Consider the following 21,109-nt stretch of genomic DNA (forward strand, 5'->3'; position numbering starts at 1 on the left):
AGTTCTATTTTGAGAAATAAGAAATCCTGCTTTCAGCAGTTGCCATTTTTAAATAAGTCAACATGTACCAGGCACTGTGCAGTCTTACAGGTGTTATTTCACTTAATCTTCATGAAATCCCTGTGAAGGAGCTATTTAACCCCTCACTTTTCAGATGAGGAACCCTAAGTTTAGAAAGGCAACATGAAACTTGCTCAAGAGCATATAGCTAATAATTGGTGGAATTGGGATTCAACAGGTTGGTGAACTTTGACTCTCCTTCTCTGTATCATTTTATTGCAGAGAGGAAAAGTTAGGAGGGTGGATGGAAGCCTCTGAGTGTAGCTGTCTTAAAGACAGTTTTGCTGTCCTTGTATTATGTCAGTAGTATAATTTTCAAAATAATTTTAGTCCCTTAAATTTAATTATTCGACTTAGATGTTTGTGGAATCATTCAAGAGGCTATTTTTTTTTTTTGCGGTACACGGGCCTCTCACTGCTGTGGCCTCTCCCGCTGCAGAGCACAGGCTCCGGACGCGCAGGCCCAGCGGCCATGGCCCACGGGCCCAGCTGCTCTGCAGCACGTGGGATCCTCCCGGACCGGGGCATGAACCCGTGTCCCCTGCATAGGCAGGCGGACCCTCAACCACTGTGCCACCAGGAAAGCCCCAAGAGGCTATTTTAAATGCAACACAGTTGATGATAACCTGAGATAATTGGTAAAAGTGTAGTAAAAATACTATTAAAATTACCCTTTTCAAAACCTGTAAATGCCAATACTTTGTAGAAACATTTTGTAAAACATAACGCATAATTTGTTTAGGGAGCAGTGTATATGCCCACCTATGAAGAATAGATTATAGAATTGATTTAGATAATTCAGGAAAAAACCACACCTTTGCTTAAACTGCCTTTCTGAAGCTTGTCGGAGTGATATTCGGATAAGAATTAGTTAAGTACTTCAGTTTTCCACTTGATTGGACGTGACAAGACATAGCCAAAATGACTTGTGGATTTGTTCTGGAATTCTTAAGAAAAAATATTATTTTAAGACTCATATTTTATAGATTTTTACCACTGTTTATTATGCCACTGAGTCATTTTTCTGAACTTCTGATTTACATGCATCATGTAAATGTATTTAAATAGTATTCTGCTTCATGATCTTCAGCTGGTGGTAGCATTAATCAAGACAAACCCCCAAATGTTGTAATTTTCCACTCTCTTACTGATTCAAACCACTTGAATCACTGGATCCTATCAGTGCCTTCTCAGATTTCACAGGTCAACAGTACTAAGGTTTTAACTGAAGTAATTTCTCACTCGAGACCCAGAATGCAGCTGCTTGTACAAATGAATGAGATTATATGGTAGCCAAAATGCTGCTACAATATTTTTGAGTATTTTCCATATGAACGTGGAAAATTTTATTTACTGTCAAGGATTGGCAAGCTTTTCCCATAAAGGGCCAGATAGTAAATATTTTAGGCTTATTGAGCCACAGCTCAATTTTGCCCTTGCTGTGCAGAAGCGGCATAGACAATACATAAATGAACAACCGTGGCCGTGTCCAATAAATTTCATTGTGGACATGGAAATGTGAATATCATTTACTTTTCGTGTGCCACAAAAGGCTCTTCTTTTTATGCTTTTCAACCATTTAAAAATGTAGAACCATTCTTAGGGTGTGGCCGTACAAAGGCAAACCCTAGGCTGGATTTGGCCAACAAGGCCATTGTTTGCTGACTCCTGAATAGAGGCTCAAATAATTGATGTATTTTTCTTGGTTGTAACTACTACTGGACAAAAAGGAGAAAGTTTTCTAAAAAGCAGCCACACGATTCTTTATTAAGACATGTATTTCACACTGTTCTGACATTTTTTTTTCTGATGTCTTTCTCCAATTCTATACCTTTGAGAGATGAAATACATTTTTTTTTGTATTCTTTCCTTGATGCATTCTAATTCATAGCTCCCTTGTGCTGCCATGTGATTTGCAGTCCTTGTTAATCTCGTGGTCTTGACACCTTTCTTACTCCTATATAAAGCCCGTTAATTATAAATGCTTTACCCATGCAACTATTAAAACAATGTATGCAATGAATAACCAATTAACATTTTATATTTTCTAAAACTAGAAAGGAGCAAAGTTAAAACTGCTTTCTAATGGCAGAAATTAACCGGGAAATTCGTTTCTGTTTTCAGGATGGCTATAGCAATAGCATTCAATACGAATAGTTTGAGTAGTATGGATAAACCAGCACATATATTTTTTTATGTTGAATTCTCATATCCAACGGAGTTCTATTCAGTTTTATTACCTGTATGTTTCGTTATGGTCTGAGATCAAGAAGAAAACTGTGAATGAATTTTCTGTAATTTCCTTGTACAACACAAGGGTTTGTCAGTTAAAGTAGTACTTATGTGACAATTATAGGAATTGTTACATAAATGTTTTTGTTGCTTCTTGGGCCCTGAAAAATTAACGCATGAAAGATTCATATCTGTGATATGCACAGAAAGTTTCATTGCACTCTATGTTTCTAAGCTGGGGATCTGACCTTTCTATCTAGAAGATTTTTAGGATCTCCTGCTTATTAAATTGTAACTTTCTCCCTGTTTGCTGCTCCAGGTCTCACTCTGCTTTCTCTCCCGCCTCCTTTTTCTCGAGCCTTTGGGCTCCTTGTGGGCCTGCACGGCACAGAGGCCCCCTCCTCTGCTGCAGCCTATTGCAGATTTCCAGAAAAGTGTGGAACTCTCTTCTCAACCAAATTTCTGCCTTCTGTTTTTCTTAGTATTATGGCTTTACATGTTGCTAGTTATTAACTGTAATTCTCACGGGGCCTCAGGAGCGAGAGGAGATACAGGTGCCTCTGCTCAGCCTGCCGACTATGCCCAGCGGTCCTCCAGGTGTGCCTCCCCGTGCTGCACTGCTGCCCCCAGATAGTCCTTTTGAGTGAGACTTGCATGTGTGTTTTCATTTAAAAGTTATCAACTGAAATTGCAATGAACTTAAGAAAATTATTTAAATTTTTAAACAATTAAATATAACTGCAGTGGGGAAACTACTACATGTACATGTGATACATGTTTGGAGCAATATGCCAAATATCATCTTAGTACATTGATGAAAATGGTTTTGACTTACCAGATCCCCCAAAAGGGTCCTGAGAACCCCCAGGGTCTATGTATCTTACTTTGAAAATCTTTGGATTACATATTTCATTATCGTTTTATAGCATAAATAGATTTTAGAAAATGTATTAGGGAATACATTTGAATTACAATTTGTGCACCAAGTATATGCTGTTTTTTTCTCAAAGGGTCCTTCTCGCTGGGAAGATGTCTTAATCGCAAACCAGATGAGTGGTGAATGCCAGTCTCCAAACTGCCCTGGGACTAGAGCAGTAAGTACTGGTCAAATCTGTTCTTTCATTATGGCATCTCCAGTGTTTACTAGGAAATGAGATTAGAGACAAAACACTAATTGATTCTTCCCATCCACTTTTATATTTACAAAAAGTGTTATAAGATTCAAAAGTGTTCATAATATTCTCGAAAAATTCTGCCTGTATCATTGCCTTCCAGTGTCACTTTCCTAGAGACTTAACCACTTTGGGTGATTATGTTGAAACATGACAATTTAAATTCCTCACAAGGTGATGTTCATGGAATATAAAGAAGATCCTGTTCAGAGTCTGACAAAAGAAAACAACAAAGCTATAATGTTCATCTTTCTCCTAATGCTGTGATATTTTACATTTACGTTCCATATCATTCAAAATTGCTCTTTCTACCTTTCTTAGCAGTTTTCTGGCATAGTGGGCTGTTAGAAAATTTAGAATGAATAACCAGCTGTAAATGGAATCCCCATCCTCTGTTCTCTGCAATCCATTTTGTCTTTGCAAACATACACCATGTGTTTCATATAGAGAAGGTATTTCTGGAACGAGAGCCTAAGCACTGAAGTTATTTTTTAAATAATTTTATCATTATGGTCATGTTTATAACTTGTGTATTATACTTTTTACTTTGAAAATCCTTGGGTCCATCATAATCTGATTATATATATTTTCTGAGCTGTAAATACTCTTACGGCGCCAACACAAATGTCAAGTTAGTTCACAAACTGTCACAGCCAGCTGACAGTTCATATCTTCTCTAAGGAACAAAGGCTGTCAACAGCAACAGGTAGAGTGTTTGAGCTAGGATCATTAGATGTGTCTTCTCTCTCCAATCTGCTGGATGATTGCAAGGCTACAGAGACAGCAGTGAGCAGCGATGATGATCACTCTCCATCAAATGGGACTAGGGACACTGAACAGCTCTTTATTAATGCAAATCCTGAAGAAAAATAATGACTTGTGCGTCACTCGCCGATATCGAGGCACAATACAGTCTTGCAAGTTTGCTATTGGGATGAAATTAAAGTATACATACTTTGTAGGACAGATTTCTTAAGTATAATTGTATTTGCGTGTACATATGTGGATGTAGTACGCATATATTACAGTATACATGCCATGTAGATATAATTACATTTAATAATAATTTAAATCCTCTGGTGCATGGCACATTATGATCTCCATATCATCTTTACAGCAATGTGAGCTCCTTTGAAAATCTACTTCAGTCATTGACAGTCTGACTGCCTCTGTGTACCTTCATATTAATTGGGAGGATCCAGCACAGCAGGATAGACAATCTTGCATCTTTAAGGATTTAGCTTCAAATTGGTCACAGGGCTACTGTGTTGCTAGGGCTGGGAATCACGACCTTTGCTTGTTGAATATTCACCTCGCCTATTTATCAGTATACAGAGCTTCGTCTAAATCAGTTTATACTGAAGCTTTATTTCGGACAGCATGGTGAACTGACACCCTAAAAAAATCCTTGCAGTGCACACTATATAAAAGTAGTGAATTGAATTCCAAACACATATTTTTAAAGAACAGCTGAGCTGACGACATAGTAAGGAGAAGGTCATATGCCCAAAAGTAAGAGAAGGCTAGACTCCAGAAAGGAAACTGTGTAAGCTAAAGCCACTCACCACCGGGGGCTACAGCCTCAGACCAGGCAAACGCTGGAGACTGCTGGTGAGTTTAGGGCCTCGTCAAGGTGGAAAGTGAAACCATAGAATTCTACATGAAGAACCTCCTGGAAAACATGATTTCCTCCTGGGATCAAGTGGAGTGAGGAAGCTGCTGGGGGTAGTTGCCTATTTTGTTTTCACTCTAGGCAGAAATGTTACTCCTAAGAATTTGTAAGCACAGACCCATATTTACCTGAGTTTGCCGCTAAATTTTACTCTTTCTGTGTACACTTATATAAAGTCCTGAGTCTAGAATGTTGTTTAGGGTGGCCATGAGTTGGCAGTGCCAGGAACTGGGCTGAGACTAACCCACATCCTCCCAAGGAGACCTGTGCTCTCAAATGAGTCCTAAAATAATTCCCTCAGATAAAGTTTCACAGAGCATGACCTAACAATCAGAAAAATCACAGATGGAAGCATGCCATCATGAATGAGAGCAAGCAGAGTTCAAACCTGGAAAGAACACAGAGATTAAAGTTGCCTGGGAAAGACCATAAGTATGCTTAATGTGTTTAAAAAATGAAAGCGCACATATGATTAAAAAACAAAAGACTATCAGAAATACCCAGTCAGATTAAAAGATTAAATACACACACACAGACATGCATGCCCACGTGTACATACATGCACACAATAACATGAGAAATTCTAGAATTAAAAACTATAATAATTGACACGAAATTGACTAGATGGGCTAAACAGCAGGTAAGTAGGTGAAAGAGCAATTCTAACTTAGATCTGAAATTTGCCCTGATAAAATTACTCAAAATGCAGGCAGAAAATATAACAGATTTAAAATATAAAAGAGAAGTTAAACAATATGGTGGGTAAAATTAGATTTCCAGAAGAAAATAATAGAGAGAATAGTGGAAAGGTAATATTTTAAAAGATAATGAAGCAGAGCTTTCCACAATTTTTAAGACTCAAGAATCCCAAGGAGTAGGAATAAAATGAAAGCCCCACCTAAATCGATCACTGAAATTGCAGAACAGAAAGATTCTAAAAGCAGCAGAATGAAGAAGACTGCTTACTACACAGGAGAAACAATCGATAGTTATTAAACCAACAGCAACATCAGAAGGCAGACGACACAGGAACAATATCTTCAAAATGTTGAAAGGAAATAAATGCTAAACTGAAATTGTATTTAAGAAAAACTTTTAAAGGACAAGATCAACAACCAAAAAGATATTTTCAGGTAAACAGAAACTCAGGGAATTAACTTCCATCTAAACCTTTCAAATATTTTTAAGTTAAATTATTTCAGAAAGAAAGAAAATGATCCCAGAAGGAAAGCCTGAAATGCGAGAAGGAATGATTGGAAACAATGTAGAGAAACCTAAACAAAATGTAACAATCAGTATGATAATATTTGATTAATGGAAATATATGTAAAGATAAATAAAGTTTCTGGACAATATTGCATATAAGCATCGAACATAAAGTTAAAGCATTCTAGGATCTTTGTACTTTTCACCAGAAAGGAAAGACAGTGACTGAAATTAAACTTGTTTTTGGTACATGAACGTTCATAGCAGCTTTGTCTGTAACAGTGCACACTGGAAATAACCCACATGTCCAACAACAGGTGAGTGTGTAGACAAACTGGAAGAGCCATGCAGTGGTTTACTGCTCAGTGATAAAAAGGAAGTCACTGTTGACATACGCTACAACCCGGATGGTCCGCAAAATAATTATGCTAGTGAGAGAAGCCAAACAAAAAAAGGAGATGCTGCGTGATTCCAGTTATGTGAAATTCTAGAAAACACAAACAATCTACAGTGATAGAAAATAGATCGGTAGTTGCCTAGGGACTGGGTAGAGGCAAGTAGAGCATGAGTATGGGACTAAAAAGGGCCCGAGGAATCTTTGGGGATGAGAAATTGTTCAGTATCTTAATTGTGGTGTTGGCTTCATGGATGTATATGTATGTCAAAATGTAGGCTATTTATCCACATGCAGTTTATTTGATGTTACTGATACCCCAGTAAAGCTATAAAATAACAATGCCAACATTTTATACAATTAGGAGATTTCACATAAAAATTCAAACCTCAAGCTCATCCTGAAAAGCCATAAGATCAGGCAGCTCTGTGATGGCCTCTCAGCCAGAGTTCCTCACCCCTGTGCACTCCTCAGCTGGCTGCCGAGCTGTGTTAGTGAACTTGAAGGCTTTCCTCTGGTGTGTAATTCTGAGGACCCCTCACACTCCCGACACGTTTGGGGTTCTTCTCCCTTGTGAATTGTCTGGTGGTAAATAGGCTGCTTCTCCTCAAAGGCCTTTCTGAACACCATGAGTTTATAGGCTCAGGGCTGGGTCTCATGTGCCTTGGCCAGGTTCAAGTCCTTGCTGTCCAGTGCCCAGGCTTCCTCACCATGCCCCTGCTGGGGGACCACACGGGGTTGGGGGCCTCAAGTCCCGGGAAGGGCAGAAGTGCAAAGTCGTCCAGTGCACAGCATGGTAGATGCCCCTCAGGGCGTTTTCACAGAGCCCTCTTCTCCCAGGAGGGGCTCACAACCACACCATGCAAGGTCATGGGTCCCATGCCAGGTTCATCACCTCCAAGTTCAGATGACTTCATCTGAACCATGACCTGGGGGCCTCCTCAGAAGCTGCCCCGTATAACCCACTGGGAAGCAATTCCTACCCCAGTGATCTAGTTATACCAGTCATTTTTAACATGAAACTCAAGTTAAAAATGCATTTAAATTGTATAGAATTACCGTCTAGGTGATTGAAATACAATACAGGTGTCAAGTTAGAAAGAAAGAAGGGAGGGAGGGAGGAAGGAAGGAAGGAAGGAAGGAAGGAGGGAGGGAGGGAGCGAGGGAGGGAGGGAAAGAGGGAAGGAAGGAAGGAAAAAAGGGAGAGAGTGAATTAGAGGAAAATGGGACAAATAAGTAGCACACACCAAAAAAAAAAAAAAAAAAAGGTAGAAATAAAACCAAATATAACAGTTAATGAAATTAAATGTAAATGGACTAACTAAAGTTTAGAAGACAGATTATTAGACTGGATTAAGAGAAGAAAATCCAGCTTTATGGAGGTTACAAAAGGTATACCTAAAACATATGAGAACAAAAATATTGAAAGTGGAAGAATGGAAAATGATGTACCACACAAATAGTCACCGAACACAGCTGTTGAAACTATTTTAATTGCATATAAAATAGATTCAGGGAAAAAAAAGCATTATTAAAAGTTAAGAAACATTATTAAAAATAGATTTCGAGGGCTTGCTTGGTGGCGCAGTGGTTGAGAGTCGGCCTGCTGATGCAGGGGACACGGGTTCGTGCCCCAGTCCAGGAAGATCCCACATGCTGTGGAGCGGCTAGGCCCATGAGCCATGGCCGCTGAGCCTGTGCGTCTGGAGCCTGTGCTCCGCAACGGGAGAAGCCACAACAGTGAGAGGTCCGCGTACCGCAAAAAAAAAAGTAGATTTCGATGAAAGGTTCAATAACCCAGGAAGATATAGTAGTTTAAAACTTGTATGATCTCAATAACATGGATATAAAATACATTAAGGACAAATTGTCAGAATTAACAAATTGTACACATGAAGCTGTAACCATGAGGGAAGATAGTGAGCTAACTCTCTGAGGAGTTGAGGGCTCCAGTAGTGCAAACTCAGGAAGCCGTAGCCTACTAACACAGCCACTGAGCAAGGTGGCATTCTGAGTGCTACACCCAACCATGAGGGGCACCCCTTTTTTGAGCACATGTGGAACATTTCAACAATTGATCGTGTTTTAAGTCATTTAAATATCACTAACGGAAACATAACCATAAAAACCTCTTAAACATGGAAATTCAATTAACTTAGTCAATTAAAAAAAATCCAAATGGAAATATGGGATCAAACAATAATGAAAATGTAACACATATCAAATCTTTTGGGATGCAGCTAAATTAGTATTTAAAGGGAGTATTTAGAACCATAAATGCTACTTTTATAAAAGAAGAGAGGATAACATTATTTAAAGATATTGTTTAAGAAAGGAGGAAAAAATTGTCATAGTGAACTATTTTTTTTCCCATATCAATGAACACAAATAAATGGTTAAATAAAGGAAATGAAGGCATGCACACTTCTGAATAACTATACTAGTGGGTGGGCAGAATTGCTCAATATGAGTCGTTTAGTTCCTTCTTCTTTGCTCTTATCTTAAAACCATTTTCTGGATTGTATTTTTACAGCGCAGCCAAACGTAAGCCATGACTTCTATTTTCTAAAGCATTGTGTGCGGTGTTTGTTTCTTAAGAAGATGAGAAGATAGGCACTTTAAGTAGTTTATCATATTTAAATTTGTAGACTATTTTAAATTTTGACACTATTTTATACACTATGTATTATATTATTATAAAAATGTTTAATTTCTATCACTTGAATAAAATATCCATATATTTAAAATTCAAAAGAGCAGGGTCCATAATGTATTCTTAATTAATGTTTAGGCACTTAAAGATCATCTAACTAGATCGTTTTAAATAGCAGTAAACTTTCACCTTGGTTTTTAAGACTACAGATATAAACTTGACCCTACCTACACTTTAGACAGAGAAATCTGAAACAAATTCAGTTCTACACTAGTCACTGTTATCTTAGAAGGAGCATCACATTAGTTCTGAAAGGCATCTTACCTTATTATAAAAACAATTCTAGTCAGTTCCAAGGGTGTGTGCTTGAGATTAAGAGGGACAGAATCAATTAGGGTTTTTTTTTCCATTAGTGAAATTAATTCAACTTTGGATATGATATAGACTTTAAGTTTTCTGTGTAAATCTTCATTTTATATTTTGCCTATGATACCTTAAACAATGAAGATATTTGTGTTTGTGCGTTGGGGGATATATATTTTTCTTACTTGCACACATGTAGGCTAACGCATACCCAGAAGCCTTACTCTCTAGGAATTACTCCTGAGTTCTGAATCATAACTTTTAAAAGTGAGTATTCCCTGTCCACCACTCTCCTGTGAAGACATTTGGCTTAGTGGTGCTTTTATGGTAATTAAGGGTTTCTTAGCCAACTGTGAGATTGTTGATTTTTCCCTCACGTCTGACAGTGGGGTTTAGGATAAGGGATAGTCCCTGGGATGAAAAAGAAATCAATTATATCTTGTCTTAGTCTGTTCAGTCTGCTATACCAAAAATACCACAAATTGGGTGGCTTATAAACAACAAATACTTATTTCTCACAGCTGTGGAGGATGGAAGTCCAAGATTAAGGCACCAACAGATTCAGTGTCTGTTGAGAGCCCGCTTCCTGAGACTTAGATGGCCGTCTGCTCATTGTGTCCTCAAGTGGTGGACAGGGTGAGGGAGCTCTCAGGGGTCTCTTTTAATAAGGGCTCTGCTCTCATGACCTAATCACCTTCTAAAGGCCCCAACTCCAAATACCATCACAGTGGGAAACAGGTTTCAACATATGAATTTGGGGAAAACACAAACATTCAGATCGTAGCAAACCTCAAAGTAATACATAACCAAGGTCATGATTTTTATGCTTATTAAGGGATGTTGATTTCACTACTTAGCCTATAGCATGCATTATATTTTATGTTTTTGAGGAGTAATATTTACTGAAATTCTGTGTAAAACAATAGAAAACTTTCTTTTTTAGACTGCTTGATTTTGACCAGAGTTAAGCTCTTTTACATAGAACTTTTCTTTCTTATCAGAAACAGTTGAGATAAGTCTGTTAAAATAGCTCAAAGACTTATTTCAAGTGAAGCTTGATACTAAAAACTATCCCCTGAATTATAATAAATGACATAATTATTAAACTCAGTGCAGCAAATGGAGAGTTTTCATCTTACTCAACATGCAATTTATTTCTTGCATTTTCCCTGTTAGGCTCAGTATATGTCAACTGGAACATTAGTTTGAATGCAAGTTAATTAATATTCATAGTCTCTCTCTTTGATTTCATCTTCTGGGAAGATGTTGACCAGAACAAAATGAATAGTAAATAAGTGTCACCTAATACTGTAAAATTTTTTATTTATAGGTCATTTGCATATTTTATGTCCGAAAAGTTTCTTATTAATGTTTTAGTTTAATCAAGTTACTATCCTTGAAGGGCTCTGTGTTTCTTTTTGTCGCTTTTTGTTGTTGTTTTAGGCTTGATTAGGATCTCACAAAATGAGTCTCAGGATTTCTCAGGATGGGTTCCTGGTATAAACGATATGTTCTTATTTTTTCCAATATCTAATAATAATGGAAGGTTGGCTTTGTTTCGTTTTTAAGAAAAGATCTGAGGTTGCAAGTGTCCCTGAGGTAGTCACAAATGAAAGCCTTTTTTTGCACAATGTAAAAGGAGCTCCATATTCTTACGTTGCCCAAACTCATCTGCATAATGCAATAACCAATGTGGCACAAATATCTCCAAATATGTATTTAAACAATCCCAACCCTTGTGGCTCCAGGGGAGCCATTGAACCCAAAGGGCTGCTGGGTGCTTAAACGTGGAGGGTGGAGAATGGAAACAGAAATAAAAGAGGAAAGATCACATTGACTCCTCTCTCATTCTGCCCTGCTCTGGTCAAAGAGAAATGGTCTCCCTGTCCTTACACTGTCCTACAGTCACATTTTCTAAATTCTAAGTAAAATTGAATTCTGAAAGTTTTGCAGTCAAACTCAGATTATGATTGAATGGTATCTAAGCGGGACAAAATGTTCTTTGTTTTCTGACATGCAATTCGGGTGACAAACTAGAAACTTCTTATAGCATTTTTCAAAAACTGATCGAGTATTCAGACTCAAGGACAGTTCATTTCTAAATCAAGTTTTGAGGACTTGAAAACAAAAAGTGTCATTTAAAAAGAAATTAAGGCAAAATTGAAAGATATGTATTTTATTATGTAATTGGCAGAAATATTGCAAATTTAAATAAAAAATTTTAAATTTTGTTTATAAATAAATTAGTCTGCTGTGAAAAAAATGTGTCAGTTTTTAAGAGTACTAAAGAAATTGAGGTAGTTTTAAAGAACCCACAGCTATTTGTGCAACTCTGAAGTCTAGACTCAATTCCATTCAATTTCTCTTTTTCTGTGACATAACCCCATTTTTATCTGGGCTCTTTTATAACTTCGTGGAAAATTAAATCAACAGTCATCTTCAAATGGTATTGTTAAAGACTCTTGTACTGTTACATGAAAAAAACTAATCACCAAGGAAAGAAAACCAGGTACCAGAAATCCGTGCATGTATATATAGCAGAATACCTATGCACATGAGATAACCCATATCCACACCGTAGTCCCACAGACATAACCTTGGTTTAGTTTATGATGCCATTTTTCAAGCAAATGGGCGGTTTCCATAATGTATATTTTAAATATTGAAAATAATTCGTGCCTCCTCAATTCCAGGAAAATTCTGTTGTTTGTGAATTGTAAGTTGTTTTTTCACTTGATGATCTGTGATTCTCTGTGCTATAATTTATATCTTATTTCGTATACAGAAGAAAATCATGCATATTACCACAGTGCTGTTTGGATATGATCAACTTTTATCATCCCCAGAGGCTTCAAAAGTTACTCCTTAATTTCTCGTCTTTCCATGGAATGATTCCAAAGCCAGATATGTCAGTGAGGGGCTGTGTTGAAGTTTTGTTGTGGCTTTAGACAAGGGCCCCAGACAACAAAGACACAACAAAGGAATTTATCATGATTAACCAGAAAAAGGTGAACTTCGAGACCGTTAGGTTTTAGATTAGGGGAGAAGGTATATGGATCTACCAGAGAAGATAGCAATAGATATAATAAGATAATTTCAGTAGATTTACAAATGAAATTCTGAGAACTGGAGCAAAGAAAGATTAGATACTACTGTAAACATCACTGAATGTTTCCACTGGGATGGTAGATTAGACCTAAATGGAAATATCAGGGACTGGAGACTAGAGGTCAGCCTGCGATAGCCTCCGTGCAGACGTACAAGAGGCTAATGGAGTGAGAATAGAAGGAAGATGTGGGAGTAATGGGCCAAGAGAATGAGGCCTGCTTCTAACCAGGAAATCACCCTCTTGATCCTTCAAGCAGGTGATTGATGGCTCTTGGAGACCCACACTTCATCATGCCTTGATGGCAGTCATCAAGAAACCATCATTCCTCTTATTCAGGTCAAGCTAGCTCTCAAAAAGTTACCAAGGGCCATGATAAAATTTAGTTTTTCAGATATATGCTGAAAAAAAAATACTTAAAGCTATTTTACCAAACTTGAGAGGTAGCATAGAAAATATAAACATATGGAGAATAAGATCAAAACTGAGAAGAATTTCATGCACTATTGACGCACATGTAGTGAAACATTTACTTCCACTAATATTTCTTAGAAAACAAACATAGTTTGGGGTCCTCAGATCTGAATTTCCTAAAGTAGGTAATTATCATCCCCCTCAGTACTCAGAGTTCTAGAAAATAAACTCAGTGCTGACCATAATACATGAGTGTTTTTATGAGATGAAGACAAAACTTTTATGTTTAAAGATTGAAAAGCAAAATATACTTTAAAATGTGTGTGTTTCCATTCAGAGAAATATAGTTATTTTCATAACAGGTATTTATGTGTTATGTTATGCGCTGTGTAGAAAACAAAGAGTGACCTTCAAGCACCGGAAGTCTGGTTGGGGAGATAAGACTTTACAGAAATGACTGCAACCCAGATTCAGCAACACAAGTAAAATACGCATTGAGCATGTCTTCTACGCCAGGCTCTAGGAATAGAAAAGGAAATATTTCATTTACTGCTCTCATCATTTGGGGAAAATGTCAGGGTGGGGTCGGACATGTAGGCCAGTGATGATTTTTACCACAAACTACATCTTGATAAAGACAGATATGAAGGAGTGTAAAAGACTTCACTTTGTGAATAAGGGAGAGGAAATAAGACAAATTGGTATATCACAGAGGCCATGAGACCAGCACAAAGAAGTGTTCTGTGGGAGTTCAGAGAAGGGAATTCCTTTAACAGAGGTGACCAAAGAAGGCTTTTTGGAGGAGGCGGGCCTGAGGCATGGGTAGTGGAAATTCCACAGGTAGTGATGTCGTCAAGGTTAGGAGCATTTTGTGAGGCAGAGGAAATGACAGGAATAAAGACATAGAAAATTAAGGGTCACTCATCCCATGAAGTACTGTTAGCTGCCTGCTGTCTGGTAGATAGTAGGCTCAGTCCTCCTGTGTGTGCAAAGTCAACATCCTCTCAGCCCTGATGACCTTGGACTTATCACGAGGAAAGATGGAAAAGAGGCCCAGGGTGTTACAAGGGCGTGAAACAGGGCGTCTGCCTAGAATCTGTGAGTAGGGCACCCTTGACTGGAGGAGTGGAGGCCAGCCCTGGGATCTGCAGGCTGAGTCAGAGTTACTGGTGGCGAAGCGGGAGGGTAACTTCCGGCAGGAAGGACCCTCTTGCAAGAGCCCTGCTGTGGGAGGCTCCTTGGGGAAAGCACCTGGAATTTGGAGGTGACAGAGGAACAGGAGGCAGTGTGTTTTCTCCCTTTTGTATGTTTGTTAGTTGTTTCGTTTGTGAGTTTTTATGTGGAAGATTATGACTAGTAATAGAAGGAATCTCACTAGTTTGGATATTTTGAAGGCTGAGATAGAACTTGAGCTGGTTGGCGTGAGGGGCAGGATAAAGAACAAAGAAGGAAAAAGAAAATCTTGAGGTATAAAAAAAAGAGATTATTTTTATATACTTTACTATCTTAAATCCCTGGTAATGTGTGAATAAAGGTAAATGAGAACTGGCATTTTGCCTTCCTTAAAGCTAGAAACAACATACAAATGAAATTTTAGTTTAGAACCGATTAGAGGCACCACACTTTTTTTCTATTTATTGGGTCATTAAGAGCAGCCATATGGTTGTCTTCTGTCTTATCTGTTCACGTTTCTCCAGTATGTTCCTCAGTGGGAGTCTATTTAGTGGTTGATGGGAATTCTAGTTTTATTGGTAACTCTCTGTTATCTGTAATTGCCAGAAGTAGACGATCCAGTATAAAGAGTCCACTCCCTTTTTGTCAGCCTTACTGGAAAACTGAGACCTTTTTCTTTTGCCATTAACTTTTGAAAATATTAGACGGAAAAGAAAACGGGTTACTGTGTGAAGTAAAATTTGAGACTATCTAAGAATCCATCCCTTCTTAAGGATAATGCAGTTGACTGTAATTGTATGCTGAGCAGTTTGAGGAGTGCTCGACTGAGAGTTGGGAAGTCTGTAACTCCTTCTCTTTCTATGTGCATGTCAATTTTCTGTTCATTTCCAGTTCTCCAGTTGGACAGCAAAGATATCCATCACTCTTGAAATTTCACTGAGTGTTTGTGGAGATTCAGGACTCAATAAAGCTTCCTCAGTTTAAAAAATGAACGACGTTCTGTTGGGATCACATAGCTGTTGATATCTGTCGATTTTCATACCTTATTCAGAAATGCCTGTATTTTCCTGGGTCCTAGCATTGTCATTTTTCATCACAGTTATCTAATTTCTTAATTTTATACCTGCCTTATAAAAACATACCATTTCTGTCAAAGAACCATTTCTCCATGTGCTTTTATTTACCATTTCATTAAAACTTACACTGATGTTCACAGTTATAAATGTCATTAAATGACTTTATGTTAAGCAGTTAAAAGTCATATCACTCAGTACAATGTCCAATATATGAAGACCATTTAGAGAATCAATTCTAATTTAGTATTTAATAGTGAGTGCTAATAATCATTATAATGCATGCATTTAAATTTGGACATTTTCTTGATTGAGTAATGAAATGCTTTAAATGAGCTCATTACTTAAGGACTCTAATTCTCATGCATCTTATGAGGTAAGGTGTTTACCTCATATGGATATAAGCAGATATAAATGGAGAAAAATGCATAGTGCGGTTCATTAAAGGGCAGTGGTTACAGCATATGACTCTATAAGAACAAAACCGCAATAGAAATACAAAAAGTACATTTTTTTGGAGTTGAGCTAAAGAAGCTCCTTAGAGATGGCTTATGTTTACTCTTATGGAATAAGCAGAGTCAACTGAATTGTTATAAAGAAGTGGCCACTGTAGAATAGGGTTCATCAGCCATAGTTACAGGACTAGATGAATTCTATGACTATCAGATCCCAAGAGAGCAAATAAAAGAAAGATTACCCAGACCAGAGGATTAGTTAGGATACTACGAAGTCAGGATTACTACAAACTAGGATTTATTATCCACTAATTCTGGTCATGATGCACTGTTTAAAGCACGGTTCTTTAGAAATCATGGAATGACATCGTATTGAGAACCGTGATTTAGTCTGAGTTTTCCACATTTTCTTTTCAACTGTCACAGCTAAAGTACTTCCTAGGATTCTGCCATGGTTATCACAGCTGTCCCTCCAAAAAAAAAAAAAGCCTAAACAAAACTAAACAATTATAACTGAACCCTTCATAATGGTGAAAGCCAATCTCTATTTAAAAAGAGATAACAGGAAAGGGAGAAGGGGAGGGGACAGAGGAGGTGAATAAATGAAAATTCATTACTCTCTTCATCAAATGTTTCTTTGTGGCTGGAGACATGTCAAAGAGAAAGGCCTCCAGCTGGTAAGGACTACCATGGATCTGACCCAAAAGGCTTACAGGTTCAGGAACTAACTTTTAGCAACTCAGATCTTGAAGAGACTAACTCATGGGCTAACCAACACACAAAAGACATTATTTATGAACCATGATATTAGTTCACTAATGTATACTCTGGGAGCAACATCTTGAATTGCAGAATATTCATATCTACCTTCCTAGATATGTTTGTTTTCCTCCTCCCTTCTGCTCCCCTCCCTTTTCTCCTTCTTTCTCTCCTTTTGTTTTAAAATGTGTCTGCACAGTCTTTGACACACCTTTCGTCAAATGTTGGGTTCTAATTCACCACCCCTTGGACCTGGGTCAGCCTTAGTGACCTGTTTCTGAAGAACAGAAAACAATAGAAGTGACCCTGTGTTAGGATCTTCTGAGGCTGCGTGACAGAAGTCACAGTAGTGTCTGCCTGGCCTTCTCCTTGGGACACATGCACGAGGAGCCTTTAACCAACACGGAAAATGCCTGAGAGACCACATGGAGAGGCCACGTGGAAATAGCCAGAGGTGACTAAGGAGCCCAGGGCTTCCCTTGACCAGCAGGTTAGCCTTCCTACCAACTGCCATTTGTGTCAACAGTCAGCCTTCAGACCTGGCTCATGAGCCTCCCCAGCTGCTGCCACAGGAGCAGAGATTAGCAGTCTCCACCAAACCCCACTTAGTGCAGATTTGTGAGCAAAATAAATTAAAAAAAAATTCAATCCAATAACATTCGCACAGTAACAGATAACTGGAATACCTCCCATAACGTTCTCCATGATCATGTGATTATACCAAAGGCCACACACACTCTCATACATAGATATGTGTGTGTGTAGGTCATAGTTTTATAAAAACCCGTTCAAATTAGAAATCAGACAATGATTTGATGATGAGAGTATCACAGTAGAATTATGTGGACTTGAGAAAGAGTTTAGTCATGCTGGGCTTGATCATTTGTATATCTGAAGCATGTCTTTACGTTGGATAGTGTCTTATAAGCAATAACAAGCACTTTCCAGTCAACTCCCCCACTTACTAGATACCAAATGCACCATATGGTCATGCCAGAGGAATTAAAATGCAGCTATTTATCTATCTAATTTAATTCCATCATCTCTACCTGAGGCTACATCCTGGGCTCTGAGATATCTGTATGTATTTCCCAAGTCACCATTAACAATATATTTCCAAATGATTTTGTCTGATGGTTTATTTTTACCGTGGTTAGTGTGTAGTGTAGCAGACAGGAGCATGGCCAGTGGAGTCAGAGAAGCTTGATCTGAACTTTTGTTCTGATACTTATAGTCTTATGGTCTTGGACAAAATCCTTGTGCCCCGTCAGTTTCCTCATTTGTGAAACAATCAGTGCCTTTTATACAAGGTGGTTGGAAGGATTAAATGTGAAAAAGGATATATAAAGTGCTTACCTCAGAGCCTCTCGTTGTAAGGGATCAATACATTGTAGCTATTATTACCATAGTTGTTCCTAGTCTAATGTGTTGACTTTTACTAGACTTGATCTCTCGCCTTTTCCACCATACTGTGGTCAATTGACCGTAATTCCCCTGCAGTTGATTGTCGTTTATACAAATAACACAAGGTATTCAAATCGATAAAATTGCTCTGACAATAACTTTGTAGCAGACTGAAACATCTGTAGTTTCCTTAAATAAAAATGTACTCAATTTGCATTTTATATAATACATGCAAGATTGAGATATAGATAAAATTCTCTACCAGCTGATCTGGAGGAAAAAAAATAACTTAGTCATAATGACTTAGAAAAGCATTGCTGTTGATTTTTTTTTTTCAGAGCCGTGCACCAGCAGGATTATTGTTATAATATATTATTGTATATGTTATACTCAAAGTGCAATTTAAAGTTATGATACCTCCATTATTTTCATAATAAATGTTGCTTTTTCTGATTATAAGAACATGATGTGGGCTGAAAAAAAACAGCCAACATACTTTCATATAAAGAAAAGGCTAAAAGTCATGTTTAATCAAACCACCGGAAGAAAATCACTGTTAACACTGGATGTACATTCTAAATGGTTTTCAAGGTGTACATGTGTATGTACACATGAACACACACATTTTTTTAATGAACTCATATCTTACATATTATTTTGTAACTTGTATCTTTTACTTCATATAGTGTACTCATTTTTCTATCAATAGATAAAAGTCTACATGATCATTTCATGATTGATACCATTCTATTCTGCTGAAGGGGTCCACCTTCAGTGAGTATTTAAGCTGCTCTACATTTCACTCCAAGAGCCACAGTTTCATGATCTCTCTTATGTACATCCCTAAAAACGTGTATGGTCACATTTTTAGAATATAATTTTAGAAGAAAAGTTGTTGCGGCAAAAGTATTTTTCATTTAAAGTGTTATCATGCGAATTCCAATAGTTCATCGGGACACTTTGCACCTGTTTTCACTCTCCCTAAAACGATTAGAACAGTTTCTTCACATCCTTTACCACTAGGTGCTTTCATTCTTAACTTTTTGTCAGTGTTTTTGGTGAAACACTGTATCTCATGTTAAATTGCCTTCTTCTAATTACTGGGAAGCTCGGGTAGGTTTCCATTGTTTATTGCTCATTATTGTGGCTATTTCCTTTCTTATAATTACCCTTTGTAAACATTTCTTATAGTAACCCTTTACTTATCATATATGTTGCAAATATTTTTCTCCAGTAAGTAATTTAATTTGAAAGTGCTTTAGAACTATTTAAGCTGTAAATTTTGACGGAGTTAAATGTATTGTCTTCTCTGTAGGATTACGTCTTTGCAGTCATCCTTAGCAGAATCTTCTTGACACACAAGATCATTATAGATATTTACTGAACATCTTTCCTAGTTATTTTATTTCCAAGTTTCTCTTTTTTTAAATATTTAATGAATGTAGATTTAATTTTAGTATGAAGGGTTTTATATGAATCTAATTTAAATTATTTCCCCTCCCAAAACCTACAGTTTACTTTTTAGGCATCATTTATTGAATAAAACACATTTCCTCACTGATTTGAAATAAATCCCATCTTTATATTATATTAACTTTGGGGGTTTATCTCTAGAGCCCATCCTGCTCCATTAACCTGTTTATTCTGCCTTCACTCTACATTGTCTGGATTACTCTCACATATAACACATTATAACATATTTAATATCTGATAATGTCAGTTCTCCAAATTGCTGTCACATTTTTCTTACTATTCACACAAACTAATTTTTTCATATGATTTAGATTTTTTTAATAAAGTTTGAAAATAAATTTTCATGAATTTGTTTTCAATATATGAGTTAAGCATGTCATCCTAGAGAAGTCAAGGGAGAATGTAATTTAAACATAGATTACATAATGGCGAGGTGTATCTTGTTTTTGAGTTCTGAGCTGTTTCTAGAAAAACTAACACTCCCCCAAATTAATTCCTTAGCAGTTTATTATATACATAGTACAAGCTCTTGGCTAGTATTCCTGATTGACCAGTAGTTCCAAGCCATTAAAATGTAACACCATAAAAGGTTAACATCCCATGGGCTATATTTCTTTTTTTTTACTTGACAAAGTAGAGTACTCGATAAAGTTAACTGGAAGACTGCTGTTCACTAGATTACAGATATTCAGTATGTTTCAAGTTGAATGAAGTTTGTTAAATCAGTTGTTTTATAGTAGGTTTTTAAAAAATTATTATTTTTACTTGATTTGTAATATTACTTTTAGGGAAGTTAAATATTAATAAAATTAGTACTTCAGTGCTCTTTAGCATTTCATCTTTCTAAATCTAAGGGCGCCTTCTGTCCATCTTTCAAGTATTATCCTGTAATTTTCTTAAGTAAATGGAATTTCCAAAAATGCAGATAAGCAGGAAGTAAATGAACAATTTATAAGAACTATGCTTGTTTTTATTTTCTCTACCTATTTTGGATCAATTTAGTAAGGCAGTAGAGTACAGCCTTAAAAGCATTGGAACATGGAGATGTGGATGGACCTAGAGAGTGTCATACAGAGTAAAGTAAGGCAGAAAGAGAAAAGCAACTATTGTATAATAACACATATATGTGGAATCTAGAAAAATTGTATAGATGATCTTATCTGCAAAGTAGAAATAGAGACACAGACGTAGAGAACAAATGTATGGATACCAAGGGGGAAAGGGGTGGGATAGGAGGAATTGGGAGACTGGGATTGACACATGTCCGTTATTGATACTATGTATAATATAGACAACTGATGGGAACATAGTGTATAGCACAGGGAACTGTACCTAATGCACTGTGGTAACCTAAGTGGGAGGGAAGTCCAAAAGGGAGGGGATAGCTGTATGTGTATGGCTGATTCATTTTGTTGTGCAGTGGAGGCTAATACAACATTGTAAAGCAACCATACTCCAATAAAAATTAAAAAAATGCATTGGAACAAGAAAGACCTAGAT

General features: G+C 37.2%; 1 protein-coding gene across 2 annotated transcripts in view; it reads left to right on the plus strand.

Annotated features, from left to right (window-relative positions):
• The window catches only part of PRKN (parkin RBR E3 ubiquitin protein ligase), a 1,284,475-nt gene that overhangs the window by 648,510 nt on the left and 614,856 nt on the right, over nt 1-21,109 (plus strand). For both annotated transcript variants that reach the window (XM_032651607.1, XM_032651608.1), the window contains exon 5: nt 3,303-3,386. In XM_032651607.1, the coding sequence (XP_032507498.1) occupies nt 3,303-3,386 (84 nt within the window). The remainder of the gene's footprint in view (nt 1-3,302; nt 3,387-21,109) is intronic.

The sequence above is a fragment of the Phocoena sinus genome, chromosome 12 (assembly GCF_008692025.1).
Source record: "Phocoena sinus isolate mPhoSin1 chromosome 12, mPhoSin1.pri, whole genome shotgun sequence".
NCBI classification, from domain to species: Eukaryota; Metazoa; Chordata; class Mammalia; order Artiodactyla; family Phocoenidae; genus Phocoena; species Phocoena sinus.